This window comes from Drosophila virilis, chromosome 3 (genome assembly GCF_030788295.1).
Source record: "Drosophila virilis strain 15010-1051.87 chromosome 3, Dvir_AGI_RSII-ME, whole genome shotgun sequence".
Taxonomy (NCBI): Eukaryota; Metazoa; Arthropoda; class Insecta; order Diptera; family Drosophilidae; genus Drosophila; species Drosophila virilis.
In genome coordinates this window covers 11,847,365-11,869,481 of record NC_091545.1, presented here as the reverse complement: position 1 = coordinate 11,869,481, position 22,117 = coordinate 11,847,365, and the positions used below count along the sequence as shown (strand labels likewise).

General features: G+C 42.7%; 1 protein-coding gene across 3 annotated transcripts; it reads left to right on the top strand.

Moving 5' to 3' along the window:
• The first annotated feature begins 768 nt into the window (after positions 1 to 768).
• tna (tonalli) lies at positions 769 to 20,878 on the top strand. Of its 3 annotated transcripts, none has more exons than XM_002047190.4 (11): positions 769 to 1,838; positions 14,438 to 15,080; positions 15,144 to 15,308; positions 16,591 to 17,345; positions 17,410 to 17,528; positions 17,593 to 17,725; positions 17,787 to 18,000; positions 18,079 to 18,932; positions 18,999 to 19,122; positions 19,187 to 19,570; positions 19,689 to 20,878. In XM_002047190.4, exons 1-11 carry the CDS (start codon positions 1,774 to 1,776, stop codon positions 19,818 to 19,820), a joined length of 3,588 nt encoding a protein of 1,195 aa, XP_002047226.1. In that variant the 5' UTR covers positions 769 to 1,773; the 3' UTR covers positions 19,821 to 20,878. The 3 variants fall into 3 exon arrangements, with proteins under 3 accessions (XP_002047226.1, XP_015030726.1, XP_015030725.1); XM_015175240.3 differs by lacking the exon at positions 769 to 1,838 and adding an exon at positions 1,863 to 2,211; XM_015175239.3 differs by lacking the exon at positions 769 to 1,838 and adding an exon at positions 13,847 to 14,034.
• The last annotated feature ends 1,239 nt before the right edge of the window (positions 20,879 to 22,117 follow it).

Genomic DNA, 22,117 nt, shown 5'->3' with positions numbered 1-22,117 from the left:
TTAACTAAGATCGCTAACAAATAGAAGCCATTTAAGCTCTGCAATTGTTAAATATAGTGTTAACGTTTAAGAAACAATTAATTTGCATTTAAGTAATGGACAGGCAACACTTAATTTGCATATGTAAGCCGCATATCGAGACTCGCAAAATTGCGCCCCTGGCTGCCGTAAATCATTCAAATATCAACCACAAATCACAACAATTAAGACAAATGTGCTGAAAAATCTACTTAACGCTACCCACATACACAGATATAAGCACACACACTCACGCACACACACACACAAATACAAGCGCACGCTCGCACTCCCAAACGCTTTCAAAACAAACCCAATAAATGTCAAGCAAAAAAGGTAGTAGATTCTACTACGCTTTGCGCTTATACGCTAAACGTAGCAATAAACGCACGCAAAGAAGTCAAACAAATTGACATACGTATAATTATTATTTTACTTAAGTGCTCGCGCGTCGTCGCCCCTTAACACTCAAATGAATACCAAACACAGCGACCTGAAATAAATCAAGCGCGCCAGCGAGCGAGCGAGCGAGCGAGAGAGAGAGAGAGAGAGAGAGAGCGAGCAACCGGAGAGCCGACAACTGTACCACGCGCAAATGCTCACAAACATGTTCGCAGCTCTCTCTCTCTCTCGTGTGTGCATGTGCATGTGTGTGTGTGTGTGGGTGCGAAGGTAGCGCCGCCATCGCAGCAGCGACAGCAACAGCAACAGCAGCAGCAGCAGCGGCCATCGCAGTCGACAGTTTCCCGTTCAGTCAGTTTCGAGTCGTGCCACGGTCAGCGTTGCCAGCCAGCTTCAGTTCCTTTCTGGCTGCCGTCGAATGTTGTCGTCGTTCGGTTAAAACACGCGCAAGCATCAAACGCGGCAAACGCAAACGTTACAAGAGAGATCACGTCTAAAATCGTTGGAATTTTTGCAAAACCCTCGATACGCTTTTTTTCAACAACAATTTTAACTGTGTAGTATTTGAACGTGTATTAAAACAACAAAACAAAACAAATTGCAGTTAAAGTGACATAAACACCTCTAGAACAAAAATTGTTGCTCAAGTGGAGCAAACAACAAATAAACAAACAAACAAACAACAACAAAAAGAGCACATTTTTTGGATTAAGTGCTCAAACAACAAAAAAGTTCCTGTTGCAAGCCCGCAAACAACAAGAAAAAAACAAAACAACAACAACAACAAACTACAGCAGCAGCAACAACAACAACAACAACAACTTGGATTACTACAACAACAGTATTATTTAACAAACAACTAGCACAAATATAATTGCAACAAGTGCAACAATAACAAAATTTTGAAAAAATTTGCTAAATAAAAATCAACAAGTTCTTACAAAAAAAAAAAAAAAAAAAGTGAATTAAACAGAAATTTTTGCTAGCAACCAAAAAGAAAACAAACTTGTGCAAAATCATAAACAACAACAACAACAACAAAAGAAACAGACAACAGAAATGTGAAAGCGTAACAACAACAACAAAACAAACAAAAAAGTTAAAAGAAAAAAACCAAAAACCAGATTAACAAAAAATCAAAAGTGAAAGAAAAAGTGCACGACACAAAGTTAAAAATATATCAAAATAAACTTTGCCAAAATGTCGCTGAACCTTTGAGCAAAAAATAATCATAATAATCAAAGAAAACACTTGAAAATTAAATAAACAACTTAACAACAACAACAACAACAAGAACAACCGCAACACACACCTTGGACCGTGTGTCTAGATGCCCATGTATTTGTTGATGCCATGCAATTGATTCTTGACAAAATTCCCATGTATTCCAAACAAACAACGAAGCGCAATTCCAAAAAGTAAGTTCACCAAAAAAAAATAAAAATAAAAAATAAATACCCGACTCCCAACACAAACCGAAGGAAAAAATAAAAACAATACAAGTTAACAGTTGAAACTAAATTCGATAGAGTTTTCCGCCGAAACAAGTGAAAAGTGAAATACAAGTGAAACAAGGAACTGCAACAACAAAACACAAAAGCGCTGATAAGGCGTGCAGCAACAACAACAACAACAACAGCAAGAAGAGGAAGAGCAAAGCAACTGCTTCTTCTTACGCTTCCAACGCGCAACTGTTCCCAAAAAGAGCAACAAGAACAACAACAACAAGAACAACAACAACAACAAGTGCAGCAGCCGCAACAACAATTCGCACAATAAAGCAAAACTTAGGTAAAATATCTAAAAATAAATTCCATTTGAAACAACAAAAATAAAAATACCAAAAAAAAAAAAAAAAAAAAACTTGAGCAAAAACAAAAATAACTTGAAACAAAAAAAAAATACCAAACGATTTTTTTCTCAATTTAGCTGAAAATAAATTTAAACAAAAAAAAATACAAACGTAGTGCATTTAAATAATTGCTCAATAAAATACATATATTTCATTATATAGAAACAAAAAAAAAAACATTTAATTGTTGTGCTTTGAAAGGAATGTGCTTTTGTTTTTAGATATTTTATGTAAATTTTGTAACACCTTTTGCTTTGTTTGTTGTAGAAATCATAAACAAAATTAGTTTTAAGCGCAAAACCAAAAACATATATTATTATTATCATAAATAACTTGACAATATTTGCCAAACAATTTATCAAAAATGTTTAAAAAAAAACGTTTGCAACGTTCAACGAAATTCGTAATTTAACTGTGTTTCTTCTCGCTGTTTCCTTTGCCTGAAAGCAAAACAAAAACCGTAAACACACGCACACACACACACACACACACATGCACATGCACACACATGCACGCACTCAACGTTTACATCAGCTGTGACAGCCGTTATGCGTGTATTTTCTATTGCTCTGCCCCTCTCTCGCTCTCTCTCTCTCTCTCCCACTCCCACTCTCGCAGCCTCTTTGCCGCGTCGCGCCTGCTGCTGCTGCTGCTATCGCTCTCAGGCTCACGCACAGCTGACCCATAATTGACTCACACACACACACACACACGCTCACCTCGGCTCGCACGTAGACCAAAGAGCAGCAGGCAGAGCAGCGCGTCTGCTTTCTCTCTCGCTCACTCGTGTGCGCTCGCTCGCTCTCCCTCTCTCTCTTGCACAGCCTTAGCAAACATTTGCCGTTAAGTGCACAATTTGTTGCGACCTACTGCTGCTGCTGTTGTTCTTCTTCTAGCTCTTCTTATTTCTTGGCGAGCATTTTCTTGGAGTTTTTCATTGAACTATTTTCGTAGAAAGAAGGCGCACACAACTTAGAAATTTTCCCAAGATGCGGCGATCCGCTTGCCTGCCTGCCAGCCCTTGCAACAATAGCAACAACAACAACAACAACAACGGAGCGACAATGTTTTTGCCCAAATTCAGTTTGTTGTATCTTTTGTAAAGAGCGGGGGGAGCCCGTGAAAAAGGTCACTCGACGAAGCATTACAAACTCGTCGCATCTGGGTTTGGGTCTGTCCCTCTTTCAGTATTGCCTCTACCTACGCCTTTCTCTGCGTCTGCCGTTTGCCGTTTTTCTCTCTCCTCTTCTTCTCACATGCCACGCATATTTTGCGGCACAACAATGGAATACACACACGCACACACACACGCTCATTTGTGTGCGGTTCGTTTGTAATTCATCATCGGAAAGAAAGGGTCTTACATAGATCTTAAAGTGCAAGCCGTATGCCGGCACAGGTAAAAACCTTAACCCATTTGTGGACACAGGTAGCGAAGAGAGGAAAATGGTAAAGGAAAAACTAGCCTGAAAACTGAAAAGTAGCACAAAAATAAATCACTTGACTAATTCGCCGGAATGCACTGGAACATTCTTGAGATACGCGAGAATTAGTTCGAAAATGTTGAGAAACCTTGCGGTTAAGCTTTATTACGATTAACACTCGAAGAATTCAGATTCAGATTTTGAGCTTCAAACTTTTGTCACGCACTTGATTTAAGCTTGTAAAATCTAGCACAAAATCTTACAAAACAATTAACACCCTGTTAATGGCGCACACACAGACACACACACACACACACCCTAATACACACCCGCCAGCAACAACAAACAAATATCGAAAGTAAAAAGAGACCAAGCAACATAACACTATGCGACACATCAATCAACCCTAAAGGCGACCAAAAATCAAAACCCATCAAAATCAAAAAAATTCAGAAGCAACCACCAGACGAGACGAACCCCAAAAATAAAAGGACGGACGGACGGGCAAAGTAGCCGTTTTTACCTCCGACTTCCTGTTCTCTAGGGCCTTTGGCAATTTTCACACGGGAAATAAAAATGCGATACAATAAGTAAATAGCAGAAAAACAAAACCTAAACGCGGAAAACCATTTGCAAATCGCAAAAAGTATACTTGTGTGTGTGCGTGTGTGTGTGCGAGTGTGTGTAAACAACCCCCCTGGGATAATGTTAGGTGCAACCGCACACAAACACACACACACACACACACACACAAACACAAGAGCGAAAGATCAAAGAGAGGCGTTTTGCGCGCTCACTCTCCCATTGCCACGCTCTCCCGCTCTCTCTCTCTCTCTGATTCTCATTAACCCCAAAAAAACAAACATTTGTTGGGTTTATTGCTTTATCGAGTCCACATGCACTTAGAAAAGTGCCTTTAATAAGTGAGACTCAATATTAATAAACCCATCAGCGTACGGGGGCTGAAGCCCGATCAACCCCTTGAGCACACACACACACATACAGTCGTGGCCATAACAATAGTTACACGTGTTAGGTAAACCACCCTTTGTCGGGGCCATGGCATTAAATACCCTCAACTGTCTGAAGGTCAACGCGCTTGTCTCGCATATCTAATTGCAATTCGGTTTTGATTGGGCGGGCATTAATGGGTTAAGAGTCTGACTTTTGACTCTGAGTCGATATCGTTGGCGAGAGATGTGCATTTGGTTTCATTTTGAATTTTGGGCCGCGTTATCGTGTTTACCTATACATAGATTCTTGTCCTCAAAACACCTTGAAGAAGTCACATGATAAAACCGCCCAAAAACAACCAACAACCACAACCAGCAACAACAAATCACATTTAACGACCCAATTAAAAGCACCACCGAGCATTGATATCAGCCCAAGCGAACCGAACCGAACAACCGAACACACACACTTCTAGTTAAATATATGCTTAAAACGGAAAAAACAATAACAACAACAACAACAACAACAACAAAAAGAAACCGAAACCAAACTTTTAACTTGTCAGCCATAGATAGCACTCCCAGTTCCAGTTTCAGTCCCAGTCCAAGTCCCTAGTTCCAGTCCCAGTTCCATTTTAAGTTCCATATCGTCGCCGAATACGCTACGCACAGAACAGAAATCAAAGGTAACCAACTCTTATCAGCGACAAGAACAACTACAACAAGCTACAGCAACAAATTATAGAGCAAAGTGTATGTTTTTTTCGTATACCTCGTAATCGTTTAAAACGGGGTGTGCCTGAACAAAACACTTACTATGACATTTCTTGGGGCCGAGGAATATAGAAGAAAGAATATATATGAATAGGAACTGTCTACCATTTCTCTGGGTTTACAACTGGATTTCTGGATCTTTATAAGGAATAAACCTGATTCGATATATCATAGTTTGATATTTCAAAAGCTCTGTATTCTGTTTCTCAGCGTTTATATCTGGATTTTTGATATGAGTCTACTTTAGACGCACATCTTTATCGCAGATTCAAACTGGAGTACAGGGTATTTGCAATCGGCATTAGCTGTGGCTATCGCTTCTAGTTGTTTGCGTTTTCTGTTGACAGACAGTGGAAATTTTCATTGCACTCCACGCCGAGCCCCGTCTTCAGCTGTGCTGAATGGAAACCCATTTTCAACTTGTAGCCATACTCGTCGGCCGACATATTTAGTATTTATTTATATTTTTTTGTGTTTTCGCCCAGGTATGCAGAAATTTTGGTTATCGCAGCTCTTATCATGGGCTTTCAGCACCGCCCACCCATACCAATAGCTGACGAATTGCTGGCCCAGTCTTCAATATGGCGAATGGCTGGGCTGTGGCAGAGATTGTCAACGTTTTTGTGAATGGAACTCGGCCGTGGCATGGGTATTTCTTTTTTTTGTTTCTTGTACAGCCAAGTATTTATTGCTGGCGATTACATTACGGCATCGAGTGCGAGAATCGGAATTCTGATTTACGGTCAGAAATGAATGAAAATTGCACAAAGAACTGTAAACCATGTGCGACAAGTCGATTAAGTTGCCATACAATAAAGATTGGAATTAAGCTAAAGACTTTACAGTCGAATTGACGTCAAATTGAATGAACATAATGAAACATATTCATTTTGATTTGTTTTTCATCTCTATACCCGCACAGTTGCTTTGTCAATTCGTTTAACTTCCGCATTGCGCCTCTCTTTGCGCTTCTCACAGCCACATAACTGTCTATGCGCCGCTCTTTGCGCTTCTCACAGTTGACTGCTGTCTAACTGTGCGCCGCTCTCGGCGCTTCTCAACATTTCTATTTAAATGTGCTTATCAGCTTGGTTTCCTCATGCCACAGTCTATCGCTGCTGCTTTAACTATTTTGTGGTTATGCTCAACAATTTGAGGTTATGGCACAATTTCGAGTTGTCATTTTTTTTTTTGTTTTGTTAAAAACAATTTTGGGCTTGTTTTGTTTGTTTTGTTGCACTATCAGATTGTTGCCGCTGCTTAGCTGTACGTCGGCAGACATTTTTGTTGCCTGAAACTGGTTTTCAAGTACGACGCGGGCGTCGGCGTCGGCAGCGGCCGCGGCAGCGACGTCGCCGTCATCGACGTCGATTTATGCGTTGAGTTTTTCGTCGTTTTATTTTGCGCTGTTGCAATTCTCGCTTTGTTTTATTTTAAAATGTGATTTATGTATATTGTTTATGTGTTTGCTGTTGTTGTTGTTTGTGCAAAATACTTGAGCAAAATTATTGCAGCTTCTTTTTAGTTGTTGTTGTTGATGTTGTTGCTGCTGCTGCCATTTGGCTTGTCGCTGACAGCCAGCCTTCGATTTATTTTTAATGTTTATGTGTGTCTAATTGTTTATGATTTTTTTTTTTTTTTTGTATTCTCATTTTGCGCTGGCTTTTGTTAAATACGAAAACTTGCCCCGTTTCGACATTTGCGCGGTTTTTTTCGGCCATTTCGATGGGACGATTGCATTTAATTGGCGATTAGATAAAAAGCAAAAACTACAAAATAACAAAATCTTGCTGTTGATGACGTTGACGTATTATCCAATTCGTTTAGAATTTTTCGTAAGCCACAAGGTTGCACACACACACACACACACACACACCTGCCCTGCAACTACAACAACTGCGAGCTGGCATAAATTTTGTTTCAGCAAAACTGACAGATAAGATAGGCAGCGTATAACTAGAAAAACAAAAAAAAAAAATAAAAACTAAACAAAAAGAGGAAAAACAGTCAAGTAAGGTGCGCAAAACTGTCGCTGATTGATAGGTGCAGGGGAGGGGCACGCCGCGGTCTGCACAGGCCGATGGTGTGTGAGGGGGTGAATGCGGGCGGGGGAGGTGCTGTGCTTGGGTCCAACCTGGAAATGAAACTAGACGGCACAGCCATGGCGGCTGTTGATTAGCGCGTGTTACAAGTCGCTTTTTATCGCGGCACGAGCAGACAGCAAACCATTTGGGGTTACATCACAAGGACAGCAGCAACAACAGCAACAACAACAACAACAACAATAACAAAAGCAACAACAACAACAATAACAACAACTAGCAGTAGCAACAAGAGCCAAGTGCAATTACAAAATTGCGAAATGCAGTTTTGTTTTATTTATGCGTTTGAACTCTATAATGCGATTCGCCTATACATATAAATATATAACTCTATATATATACATTCACATATATCACATATGGCATATGGCACAGTAAACATTGCCTAAAGCGAACAGGATTTGGCAGAGCTACAAATTAGAGTGAAAGGTCCTTGTTCTGAATCAACAAAATAAAAAGAATATCTAGTGAAATATGCAAACCCTTCACTTCAAATTTCTTATATAAATAATATTTAAATACACACTATAATATACAAATCTTTGATTTTAGTTTTGATATATTAATTAATAACTATATTCAACACAATTCAAGCACTTGACTTTGCTTTAATCTAAACGCATTAAAACTTCGTTTAGCTCCCGGAAGTATGCAGCATATTTTTAAAAATTTTTATAATATAAGCAAATGTTTATGTAATATTAACATAATTATAGCATATGTATACTTTGTCTGCTGGCGAATCAGAAATATATATATATATATTTATATGGAACACAATAGCAAACCCAATTAGAATATCGAATTCTTAGTCCAAGCGGACATAGTCCAAATTTCTCGCTGTGCATGTTTATGTATATGTATATATATGTACATCAAGTGAACGCTTAAATATGCTAATTAGTGCACACACACACACACACACTCACACACACACACTCGTGGACAGGCTATCATAGAAAGCAGCGCACATTGCGTATACGCAGCGTGCAACGGCAACATGAGCTGTGTATCTGCCAGCGCTTATTGTTGTTGATGTTGGCATAGTCTTTGTTTAAGCTGAAGTTGTTGTTGTTGTTGTTGCTGTTGTTGCTGTGGAGCCGTCTGCAGTTACAGGTGCCAAAACCGCGGGGGAATGGGGGCCACCAGCTGGACAAACCATTCAAATATTACTCATACCACATGTGATGCATGCGGCTAAATTTTGAACAAAGCCAACAGGCAAACAGAAACTTTTGCACACACACACACACACACACACACACACACACACACACACACACACACACACACACACACACACACACACACACACACACACACCAGAAACCGACAAAACATTTATAAAAATGAATTTAAAATCGACAGGAAAATGCAACAACGAGCAAAATTTAGAAGCAATATTTCACATAACATGTCCAGGACTGAGGCGGGGCTGCTGTGTCTGTGTGTGTGTGTGTGTGTGTGTGGAGTGTGTTTGGTTTGCTGCATGCCACAATATGAATATGTTTTGCCCTGCCTGACGTGGCAGCATATCAGTCAACGTGCCTCTGTGCCTCAGCAGCTTGTTTGGGCTGTTGCATTATTTGCATTCGATTTTTAATCAAAGTTGTGCGCCTTTTTTTTCACAATTCCAGCTTTTTTCGTTTTAATTTTTTTTTTTGTTTTTTGTTTCTGCCTTTGCAGTTCAATTTTTATTCGGTTGTCGAGTGGGTCGCGAAATTTACCCCAGTCAACCAAAAAAAAAACCCACACGGGCTGGTTGTTGGCTTGCGAGGGTTGCTGCTGTGTGCCCGGCCTGCGGTGGTTGCTGCGAGTCTATTATGCTGATTTATTTTGATTTTTATTGCAATTTATGATGAGCCGCTGTGGTGTGTGTGTGTGTGTGTGTGTCGAATCCATTGGCAAATAAATCATGAGACGATATTTATGCTTTGGACAAGAAACTTTATACGAAATATTCAACGCAGCGGGCGATTGGGCGCCAAAAGTAATTCACTCAAAATGAAACCATAAAAGGGAGCAGTTGTGCGAGTGTGTGCGAGTGTTGGGGGCGGCGTAGCAAAGGGGCATGGTTCTGTGTAACTTGAGGCGCCGTCAAGTTTTATGGCGTCTCCGCTCGGTGTCATGCTGTGTGTGTGTGTGTGTGTGTGTGTGTGCCCCAAAACTTTGCAGTCGATTTCAACTTAAAGTCCACATAAAAACTGCTGCATACCTGCAGGCGCCGCTGGCAAATTTCGAGAACAAAAAAAAAAAAAACAGGAAAGGAGCCACAAAGCAACAGCCAAGGCAACCGAAAGCAATCCTCAACAATGCGGCGCCGCAGTGACATGCGAATATTGCAAAATTTGCTGCCGCGCCACAAAAGGAAAAAAGCGAACTTCAACACGACAAAGTAGGCAAGCCGAATACTAAATGCTCTGCCAAAAATTTGGCAAATATGTGTGCATGCATGTCCATGTTGAAGCTTGTTTTGTCTGAGTTTGTTCAAGATATCTTGAGAGGCATTTTTATGATATAGCGCTCCGATCCGCTTGATCTTCTACCTGCAACAGAAAGTCGAAAGTATGCAAAATCTGCTTGAATACTGAGAGCCTAGTTTGCATGGCTATATCGATTCTACTGCTGATACTGCTCGTGCCCAATTTATAGCAACCCCAGGAAAGGGTATCTGGCGCACAAATTTCAGCAAAATGCAATTGCATAGACAGAGAAAGAGAGAGAGAGAGCACGGAGAGCCCGGCTTTGGGCTCCGCGACAGACATGGGCATTGGGCATGGCATACAATGCGATTCAGTTCAGTTCAGTTCAGTTTGGTTTTCGTGGCGGCTCAGCATTAAACACCCTTGAAAACAACTGTCAAACGCATTTCGAGAGGGTATCGAATGCAGCAGCAGCAGCAGCAGCAGCAGCAGCCGCAGCGAGGGGTAGGAGGCGGGGGTTGGGCATGGTTTATGAAATGTGGAACCAGTACGACGAGGTATTGTATGTAAGACTGATGGCACAGGAAACTCACTCACACCCTCTCTCTCTCTCTCTTTCATACTCCCCCTCTCTTACTCCCTCTCGCTTTGTTTCTGCTGACTGTCGTTCAACATTTTGCATTTACACCAAAAATACAGAGCATATCTCCAAATATATGTATGTTTGTGTGTGTGTGTGTGGGTGTGCCTCTCTGTGTTGGCTTTTTTAATTGCCTTACAGTTGTCCAGTGGCCGCCTCTGATGGCATTTCCTCTGTCGCACTTCTGTCATGTTTCATCCCGAAATTTATTGAATATTGCCCGAATGCAACCTGATGCCTGATCTCTCTCCAGTCTATTCATATCAAAACTTATGCATATTGCTGCAACATCCCCTCCCCCTCCCTCCCTCTGCCCATTCGTTGTTTCACGCACGTGTCTGACAATTTTGTACGGCTCTCTCTTCTGTTTTTTTCTATACATTCTGCTTTTTTACACGCGCCGCCAAATGTCGTCTATAAAAAGCACACGACATCCCAACCATAAGATAAAAAATAACGAAAATAATAAATAAAACTTTTGCACTTATTTTTCTTGGTTTTTGTTTCTCCCGCAAATCGTTTTTGCCGCAGATATTTGCCAATCATGAACTCGAGCCAGACACAATATACGACTACATATTGTGCAATATTGTGTGACCCCCCCCCCCCTCTCCCGTTCTCGCTGCCGCCCCTGCTCGCTGCCCCATCGACCACTAATTCATCTGAGCCCCAAACCCGTGAAGAACATATAAAAAACACATATTTCATTTGACTGCTGACATAATCAACCCTCCGCTCAGACAAGCCCCCAACCCCGCCATAAAACAAAAGAAAAAAAATATAACAAATTCGGATTTAATACTGAAAATTCGCTGAGCGTAAAAAAAAGTCAAAATTCCAAAAAAGGCGAAAAAAAACAAATATTTTTTTTAAACTGCGTCTCGGAAAACACGCAATGTTTTAGCTTTTTATATGAAATAAAAACAAAACAACAACACGGAAATCATTAAAAAAAAAAAAACAAATACTTTTTTATGACCGCCGCAAATTGAAGTGCGCGCAACTTACAATTAGCTAACGGTAAGAGAGCGAGCGAAAGAGAGGGCGAGAGCGGGGTCAGATCATGTACTGATTTCCATCTGTTTGTGGCCTCCTTTGTCTACCTTGCCTTCCCTTTTTTTTTTTGTTATATTTGGTTTTGTTTTTTTCGCGTTCATTTTATCTAATCAATAAAGAAATTTATATCTAATCAAAGTACAACAAACAAAAACTCAAATGCAGCAACAACAAGTGCCTAACGGCGTCATCAGACACACACACACACACGTACACAGCTTACCACTTGCTCTCTCTCCCACTCGCTCTCTCGCTTTCAGTCGCTCATCGCTCATGTAATGCAAATTGTTATTCACATAATGAGGCAAAACAGAACTTAACGAGAAACAAACTTGACGATTATATGACAAAACAATGTAGTTCCCCTGCCCCCCTACCGCAACCTTAGAACAACTAATGTGTATGTATGCCTCTCTGCATGTCTCTCAGCAGCTCAGCCAGCATGCAGCTAACGGGCCGCTCTCTTCTGCTGATTTGCCTTACACCTTGCACTTTTTGCGACCTCTCCCCACTCTCTCTCTCTCTCTTTCTGTCTCTTCCTCTTTCGCATGTAAAGTCTGTATGAAGGTTATGCTGTCTATAAGGCAGCAGCCAACACATTAACAGGAAATTGATCATAACTGTAACTCGATAGATAGATATGTAATTAGATAAAAACAACAACGAAGAGCACAAATTTAAACAGAATATTTTGAAATGCCCGAACTAAGCAAACAAATGCAACAAAAGCGAGTGTTTCGCGCGAACTCAATAAGCATAATTTAATGCACTTACCAAACAACAAGATAAATCTCAAGCAAGCACTTCATTGGAATTTCTCCGGTAGCAAACACGTTGCCATCTTATCTTCGTACACTTTTTATCTGTAAAGCAAGAAAGAATATTTAGTTTTTTATAAAGCAGCGTAGAAAGCGAACCATGTCTAATGCTTGACTAAGTAAAAATGCTCACCTCAAAAGAACCGGTTCACCAGATGAACCAATCTGGCAAATAATGCGCTTAGCGCAGTTTCTAATCAACATGCCCACCCTCCCTCGCACTCCACGCCTATTAGTCTGTCAATTTTGCAACTGTAATTTGGTCAGCCTTGAATTGTGTCACACAAAATCCTGTCCGACTGCGGCGACTTTTGCATGACCTGCTGACCCGCATTCGGAGCGCCTTGGGAGCACTTGCGTTTAGCTCTTGTTGTTGTAGTTGTTGTTTCGTGCCCCGCCACGCGCCCGACCGATTAGTTGAACTCAATGCAAATTTATCGTCACAGCCACAATCACAGATCCACTCGAATGCCGAACCGCACACCTCTCGGCAAGTACCCCCCGCGCGCGTAACTAGCGGCTCGCCGGCAAAGCGCTCGTCATGCGATTATCAGCCAATCGCTTAGTGTGCTATTTATTTACATTTGCCATTTTTGTTGTTGCGCGTGTATGTGCGTGTGTGTTCTGCTTTTCTTTTTTTTTTCTGCTCTTACTGTATTTTTTTTTTTTTTTTTTCGTATTTGCTTTTGTTGCGCGGCGGCCGCTGCTTTTTGTAGATGCGCAATTATTGTGAGCGTGTTACTTTATATTTCTGTATTGTTTTCTCTTTATTTATTTATTTTGCATTCTATTTTTTTTGTATTCTGTACTTTTCCGATTCGCATTGCGTTTTGTGTTTGTGTTCTCGATGCTTCATATGCTCAGTGCTGTTGTTGTTGCCTGGCAAATATGCTTAATTATTTTTACCTTAAAAGTCGCTCCATCAAAACGCGAATGCGAAAACAATTTCAACGAAACAAAACGCGACGAGACGCGACGCAACGCGAGAGACGCTGCGCAGCGCGGTTTAGGCAAAGCGGGCAATGAGGGCGGCGTGCAGGCCCTGAGCCCATTTGACATTTTAGGCTTTAAATGTCAAAGAGACGCGCAGAAGAAGAAAGACAGACAGAGAGAGAGAGAGAGAGCGCGAGAGCGAGGTAGTAGAAGAAGAAGCGCAACTGTGCGACAAGTGAAGCAAACAAAATGCAATTCGTATAAAACAACAACAGCTGCGAGTTAAATGAATGACAGTGTTTGACAATGATGAAATGTGCATGCTGATGACGAAGGAGACAGACGATCATGATCATGATAATGACGATCATTTTGATGTTGTTGTCGTTGTTGTTGTTGTTGTTGTTAACGTGAGCATAAAGCTGACCTCATCGATGAGGCAGAAAACTGCGCCCATTACAAACGACTTGACAATTGCAAACGTACCGCGTCTCAAGGCACGCTTCAACAAAAATTGACCAAAGAAACAACAAGTATTTACAGTGTATTAACTGACTCATAGCATACGATAAATACGCAGGCATATTTATAAACTTAAGCAGAATGCAATCATGCACACAGTGTTGAGAAGTGCAAGAAGTAATCAATGAGAACGAGTATTAATATTAATTTGCTTATCATTTGTAGCTAGATTGTAAATAATAATTGTGAATAGAACTTATTATCTGTTAACGGATCTTCAGTTTGTTCCTGTTTCCTGCTTCACTTCCCCTTGCCTGTCTGCCTGCCTGTCATTTTTTATTTGGTTTTACTATCAAAATTTTGTCAAATTTCTCGAAACTAATTGTAGTGAAATTGGCTTTCGCGTTGAGAGCTCGCCTTAATTGGAAAACTGAGCTTGTTTTTATTTTGATCTATTTTTTGCGAATATGTGGCGCCGGGAGGCTGCAACTGCGGCTGACACGCCCACTGCACTGTATCTGCCCCTGAATGGAATGATGAAAACTAATTCGTATTATTATGTTCGCTATGATTATTACAGAAAAAATGATGAAATGAACCAGCAGGCAGGCTCCTCAAGGGCGCCAGCCACAGGGGGCCAAATCTCACCGCCAGGTGGCAGCACCAACAGCAGCACAAGCATCGTGGATGCACAGCAACAGCAGCAGCAACATCAACAACAGCAGCAGCAGCAGCAACAACAACAACAACAACAACAGTACTACACGCAGCAGCAACAGCAGCAATATCAGCAGCAACAGCGCGAAAGTTTCTTGGCCTATCAGCAACAACACCAACAACAACAGCAACATCATCAGCAGCAGCAACATCATCATCAGCAGCAGCAACATCCACGCTCTGTGGGCGGCGGCGGCAACTTTATGCTAGGCAATGAGCTCGTCGGCGGCGACAGCCTGCGTAGCCTGAACAATACCTTCGGTCCCAACTCGGAGTTCACCTCGCTCGGCAGCAACAGCTCGGCCAGTTCACTGAGCGGCCTGAGCAACTCGAGCAGCCAAAGCGGACAGGCCCAGACGGGCGTCGGCGCTGCTTATCCTAATATGGTGGCAGCAGCAGCAGCAGCAGCAGCAGCAGCAGCCAGCCAGCAGCAACAGCAACAACAGCAGCAGCAACAACAGCAGCAACACATGTCCAATATGGACGCCATGAGCGGCTACAGTCAGGTAGCATACATATGCCTGGAGTTGCTTGAGACTCGCGTTAACACTTCGTTTCGAATCTTGCAGATGGGCGGCGGCATGCATCCGGTTGCCAATGGCGGCATGATGGGCAACGGCAATGGCCAATATATGAATGGAGGCGGCGGCCAGGCCGGCTACGCTGGCGGCCAGGGCGGCATGGGCATGGCCGGCATGGGCTATGGCAATGCGGCCGCACAAAGGCATCATCAGGTGAGTAGAATCGAATCCAATTGATGACTTCATCCAATGACTGCAGCTGCAGCACCAACTGTAGATCCCCCCACTCGCCCACTCCCCAACTCAGAGCCGGCTTATGGCCAGCTGTTGGCATTTCAAATTCATTTCGGACCATAAACAGATTGTTTTTAATGAACGCCTCCCCCATTTACGTACAAACGCGACACAAAAAAAAAAAGAAAGAAAAAAAGAGCAGAGGGAAAGGAACAGAACAGAACATCGCATCGAAATCTAAATTGAATTTCTGATGAATTTCTCAAAGACAATTTGGCGGTAAAGGGCGAAAGTCAGCTTGGTTAAAGCGTGAGGTTTTAGCTTTAAAAAAGCTGAAGGGGCTTTGTTGGCTTGGGAAATTTAGCTCTTAGCTTGGGATATTTTTTTTTGTAGTGTTGGCAAACGGGATATTTTGGGTTTTTCTTGCAAATAGAATAATCTCTTTTTGGGGTTACTTTTCAACACCTTTAAAAACTATTATAAAAGTATTTGAAAATAAAAAAAAGAGTTACAAAGGGAAATATTTACTAGCATTGCCCATAATGAGATTTGCTATTTAACAGATTGATTATAGAGCTATATCTAAACATTTTATATGCTCAGATCAGTTGGTCTGCTGGCAGCGGGCGCAGTTTAACGAGCGTTCGTAACATTGCCATAAAACCCTCCATGTAGGCAAGGTCATGCGAGAATATGGCAAACATGTGACAAAGGGTGGAACCAGGGGCAGGGAAGGGGGGGGGGGGTGGGCAGCACAATTACGCAAGCTGTGACGACTTAACGAACGGCAGGTAAATCTCGGATTGGATTTTATGGTCTCGGTACAGTTCGCAGTTCGGCTTGAAACGACGCGATTCGGCTCGGACTGGGGCTCGGGCTCGGGCTCGGTTGGATTCGGATTTGGCTCCATTTGGCTACTGAGCCGTTTGCGGCGCAGTTGGCGGCTTTGAATGCGCTTTCAATAACAAATTTAATTGTTTGCATGATGTGGGCAAAGTGCAGCAACTGGGCAAACGTTGCGGTAGGGAACTCTCCGGCTGCGGTTGGTTCCGGGGTAGCGGGCAGAGGGCTTTGGCTAATTACGGCCAAGCAGCTGTGTGACATATGAAAAACAACAACAACAACAACAACAACAACAGCGCGTTGGAGCAATTAGCAGCCACAATTGGCGTGCAAAGGCGACTCGCACGTGCCGCGAGCTTATCTATTTGGATTGGAGCTTAGCATGGAAATACTATAACAAAAACATGTCTCGTTTCAGATGACGCCCATGAACCAAATGCAGAACATGTCGATGGGACCCGGCGGCGGCATGGGCCAGCAAATGGCCGGCATGAATCCCATGGCCAAGATGCAGGGCATGGCCAATGGCGGCTATCCGCAACAGCAGCAGCAGCAGCAGCAGCAACTGTCGCAGCAGCAGCTGTCGCAGCAGCAGCAGCGCCGCATGGCGCCGTATCCACATCCGCAGATGCACATGGCACAGAAGCGCGCCGGCGCTGGCGTTGGCGGCGCCATGTATCCGAATCCTGCACAGCAACAGCAGCAGCCGCCGCAAATGTACGGCGGCCAGCAGATGCATCCGGGCGCCGCCGGCGGCGGTGTGCCAGGCGTGCCCCTGCCCATGCAAGCGGGCGCCGGCAATGGCTATGGACGTGCCGTTCCCATGGCCGGCGGCGGCGGCGGCGGCGGTGGCGCTGGCGCCTACGGACGCATATCAGCCGGCAATGGCATGGGTCCGAATGGCGGGCCGGTAATGGGCCCGGGCGGCGGACCCATGATGCCCATGGGCGTCGCTGGCATGGGACCCGGTCCCGGCTGCATGGGTCAGCAGCGTTTTGTGCCGCAAGCGGGCGGCGCTGGCGTTGGCTATGGCGCCGCTGCCGGCGCACATCAGGCCCAATTCTATCCCGGCGGCAGTGCTGGCGGCATGGGCGTGGGCGCTGGCCAAGGCGGCATGTGCCCGGCTGGACCGGGTTCCGTTGCCAGCACCGGCAATCCCTACCAGAATCAAGGGTAAGTCCACAACACGCTAACTCCCCCATTGAGGCAGTTGCTCATCATCGTTTTTAATTTGCAGTTTCCAGCAAAACTATCAGCACAGTCCAGTTCCTGGCAATCCGACGCCGCCGCTGACGCCCGCCTGCAGCGTGCCCTATGTCAGCCCCAATCCGGACATCAAGCCTCCCATGGACAGCAGTAAGTGTATTGGTTATAGACGTTAGTGGAGCAGATTCATTAACCAAATGCTTTTTTTGTGCAGGCGAAGAGATGAGACTGACATTCCCGGTGCGCGATGGCATCATTCTGCCACCGTTCCGCCTGCTCCACAATCTCTCGGTGAGCAATCATGTGTTCCATCTGAAGCAGAATGTCTACAACACGCTGATGTGCCGGTAAGTCCCCCCCAGCTGCGCTCTAATCCTGGCTAGAAATTAATGTCCATTTCTCGTACAGCACCGATCTGGAGTTGCAGCTGAAATGCTTCCATCAGGACGATCGCCAGATGAACACCAACTGGCCGCACACCGTTACCGTCTCCGCGAATGCCACCCCGCTCAATATCGAGCGCTCCGAGAAGAACAGCACAGCGCTGCGTCCGCTCTATCTGAAGGCTGTCTGCCAGCCGGGACGCAATACGCTGCAGCTGACCGCCAGTTCCTGTTGTTGTGTAAGTCTCCAGCTGGATACAGACCCATTCCGTGTGACCCGCTATAATCTTGTCTCTATTTCGCCTTCTTTTCGGCAGTCGCATCTGTTTGTGCTGCAACTAGTCCATCGGCCATCGGTGCGCCAGGTGCTGCAGACGCTGCATAAGCGGAATCTGTTGCCGCTGGAGCACAGCGTACAGAAGATCAAGCGCAACCTGAGCCTGCCCAGCGTCGGTGCGGACGGTGTGGTCACCAATGGCGGCAGTCCGGATGTTGCGCAACAGTGCGCCAAGATCTCATTGAAGTGTCCCATTACGAAGAGTCGAATACGCCTGCCGGCGCGCGGGCACGAGTGCAAGCATGTCCAATGCTTCGATCTGGAGGCTTATCTGATGATCAACAGCGAGCGCGGCTCCTGGCGCTGTCCGGAGTGCAGCAAGTCGGCCATAACCGATACCCTGGAAATCGATCAGTACATCTGGGCCATACTCAACACGCTGAGCACCTCCGACGTGGATGAGGTGATCATTGATTCGTCGGCCAATTGGCGCGCCTTGCAGCACAATGGCGGCATGCCCAATCCGCCGCAAGCGGGTGCACCGACAGGCGCTAATGTGGCGCCACCAAATGGCAGCTCTGCTGCCGCCGCCGCCGCCGCCGCCGCCGCCGCCAACAACGGAAACAACAACAACAACAACAACAACGGCAGCGGCAGCAGCAGCAGCAGCAGCAGCAACACCAGCGTCGGCAGCGTGGGCAGTGTGGGCAACGGGCTGCCCGCCATCAAGCAGGAGCTGTGCGATGACATTGCCAAAGTCATGTCACCCGGCTCCACACAGCTGCCCACATGGGACAACTCTCAGGCCATGAGTCCATACAATATGCACGACATGAATTCCATTGCCAACGGCAACATGATGGGCAACAACAATGCACCCAACGGCGCCCAGCTGTAAGTCATCTCAGAATACCATCTTTCTCTTATCGAACCAAAGCTAATCCTCATCCTTCTGCTCAGTGGCACTCGCAGCAGCTATGACAGCTTCAGTGGCAGCCACAGCGACGCCAACAGCCTGGCCAATAGCGACGGCGTCAACTCGCTGGATCAGCTCAATGCCATGGAGAAATCGCTGAGCGATCAGGTAAGCTTTCAAGCTCAACTCGATTGTATCTCAACATCAGCTAATCCTTGCCTGCTTCTGTTAGATGCCACACACGCCGCATACGCCTGGCGCCGCCAGCCATCCGATGACGCCCGGTGGCCCGCCCAGCGTTAGCTCGTCCCACAATGAGCCCATTAGCGGCGGCACGCCCAACGCCTCCAATGGTGGCAACAACAACAACAACAACAACAACAACAGCACCGGACACAATTCACCACAGACACCGGGCACGCCCAGCCGCAGTCTGGGCAGCAGCACCAGCATGTCCAACGCGGACAGCCAGCAGCAACAGTCGCAGCAGGAGCAGCTGCTCAACTCGCTCATGAGCAGCCAGACGCAGCTCAAGTTTGAGAGCGATTTGAGCGCTGAACTGCAGAACTTTGATCCCTCCGCGGCCGGGCTCGATAACAATGGGCACGATTTGAATGTAAGTAACGAGTTTTGAAAGTAACGAGTGCAATGTAACGAGTCAACGCGGCACGCTTCTTACAAAGCAACGAGTAGCTTATAAATAGGACTTAATCTAAATTTTCTTGTACTTACAGCTGTTGCAAGATATGGATCCAATGGAAATCCTGTCGTACCTGGATCCGCAGCCGGATTTGAATACGCCACCGTCCAGTGGCAGTAGCAATAACAATGCTAGCGACGATTTGCTGGCCACGTTATTCGACTAAGCAGTGTTGCGAAGTGGTTGTTAACGGCGCCGGTCCAGTGTTGCACAACGCCTGTGGTTGTAGTTTGAGATACGAAGCGAATGATTTGAGAAATTCCTTAACAAAAAAAAGAATGCAAACGAAAAACAAAAATTAAAAATGGCCTAAACCATATTTGTATATAGTATTATTAATTTTAATGAATATCGCAACAAAGCGAGTTGCGTAATTCAAAGAAAAAAAAAAACAAAAACATTTTCGTTTCCTCACACACATACACACACACACACAACAACAACAACAACAAACAACACAAAATCGTAGCAGAAAATGCAAAAATTTGAATATGCAGTGTTGAAAAACAATGAAATGTGATTTAAAAATTAATTAATTAAATTAATTGGCATTTAATTTAAAGCAAAAAGAAGAGAAAAAAAAAACAACAAAAATATATATAAAACAACAACAACAACAAACAGTCATTATACCATATAAATATTTCAGTTTTGAGAGCATAAAAAAAGAATTCCTTCAATGAAATTAACGAATTTAAATGTTTCATTTTCGCGTTTGGCCCAAACAAAATACAGAAAGTTTTCTATCATTTTTCTCATTTATCGAAAAATAATAATTATTTTCATGGAGCCGAAAGCGTTCTTCAAACATTTGATTTACATTTTCGTATGTGAAATGTTTCTTGTTTATTGTACAAAGTATTAAAAGAAAGTAAAACAAAAAACAAAAAACAACTATTAAAACACAGTAAATGATTACAAGAATGATAAAAATACAAGTAAAAAGGGAAACATGAGCAAACAAAAACAAAATCCCAACAATTTTATTACATTTATAAAATGAAAACATTTACATTTTAATTGTTGCATAATTTTAATTATTTTTTAAAGCCTATAAAATTAATTGATTTAGCGCCGTAAACAAAACAAAGCAAAAACAAAAACAAAAAAATACGCAGCAACAGAAAAAAGCATAAAGTTAAAATATTAAATATTAATTGTAAAATAAAAAAAAAACAAAAACAAAATAAACAGAATATACTTGTATCTTAAGGCAGGTTAGAGAGCGCAAACAAACTATTAAAAATTTAAATCAAATTTAACGCTAGAACTTAAATATAAAATATAATTAAATAAACATAAACTTGTATATATCGAAATGTATGTTACATGCGGCAACAACAAAACACAAACAAAAAAAAAAAAAAAAAAATTAATTAATATATATATATAAATAAAAAATACATATATAAAAGAGTATTGTTTAAAAACAATTTGAGTTTCGTATGCCTTATTTTCTTTGGTTCCTCTTATTTTATTTCCCTCATTTCAGTTTATGCTTTTGTGTTTTTTTTTTCTTTGTACGATGTGGTTAACATGGACCAATTTTTATACATAAATAATATATATCCACACTCACACACACACACCGAAAAGAAAAACAACTATATGATATAATTATAATTATAATTATGCATATAAAATGGAAACAAAATTGAAACGAAAACGAAAACGATTAAAAGAATTAACACAACATAGCAAAATTTTTAAGCGAATTAATTGCTTCTCGAGCTATTCAAAAGTCAAAGAAAAAAAAAAAAAAACGAAAAACAAAAAGCTTAAAACAATTATGCAAAATCTCGTCAATGTGGTAGTTAAATGAATCTCAACTTTTCTCAATGTTATATCAAACCATATGCTAAATTATTATATAATGCTTATCGTCGTACTCTTATTGAACAAAAAAAAAAAAAAAAAACAACAACATAAAACGAAAAAACACAAGGAGAAAAACAAAAACATAAAAAAAAAATCGTAGTGGTTTCATTGTAAAACAATATTTCATAAATTTACGAATAGCTTCGACATTTTTCTCGCTTCTACAAAAAAAAAAACAAAACGAAAAAAACCCCAAAAAAAAAAAACGCTAAAGAAAAACAAAATCTTAAAAAATACTATAAAAACAAAAATATATATAACTCGGCCACATTGTTTTTGCAGTGCACAGTTTTAACGGTAGTTTTTTAGCGAGCTGCCAGATCGGTTCGATTCGATTGGAGAGCATCGAAACCGTTATTGAACAATGCACTGCGAGAAATTGCGGTTAAGTAAAATTACGACAAACAAAATTGGAACCGGTTCGGGGTCAGTTAAGGCCATGGAATATGCGCAAATGTGATTTTATTCAAAATAAAATACACATAAAAACAAAAACGAAAACAAAAACAAAAAAACAAAAATAAATGATACAGAATTACAATTAATGACATTTTTATTGAATCGGCATTGGCTGAGTGTGAATGG

Bases quoted from the DNA above. Each gene is read 5' to 3' on its own strand.
- tna (XM_002047190.4), top strand. From the start codon at position 1,774: ATGCAATTGATTCTTGACAAAATTCCCATGTATTCCAAACAAACAACG. The intron at 15,309-16,590 runs GTGAGTAGAATC...GTCTCGTTTCAG, and splicing joins CCGCACAAAGGCATCATCAG to ATGACGCCCATGAACCAAAT. The intron at 18,933-18,998 runs GTAAGTCATCTC...CCTTCTGCTCAG, and splicing joins GCACCCAACGGCGCCCAGCT to TGGCACTCGCAGCAGCTATG.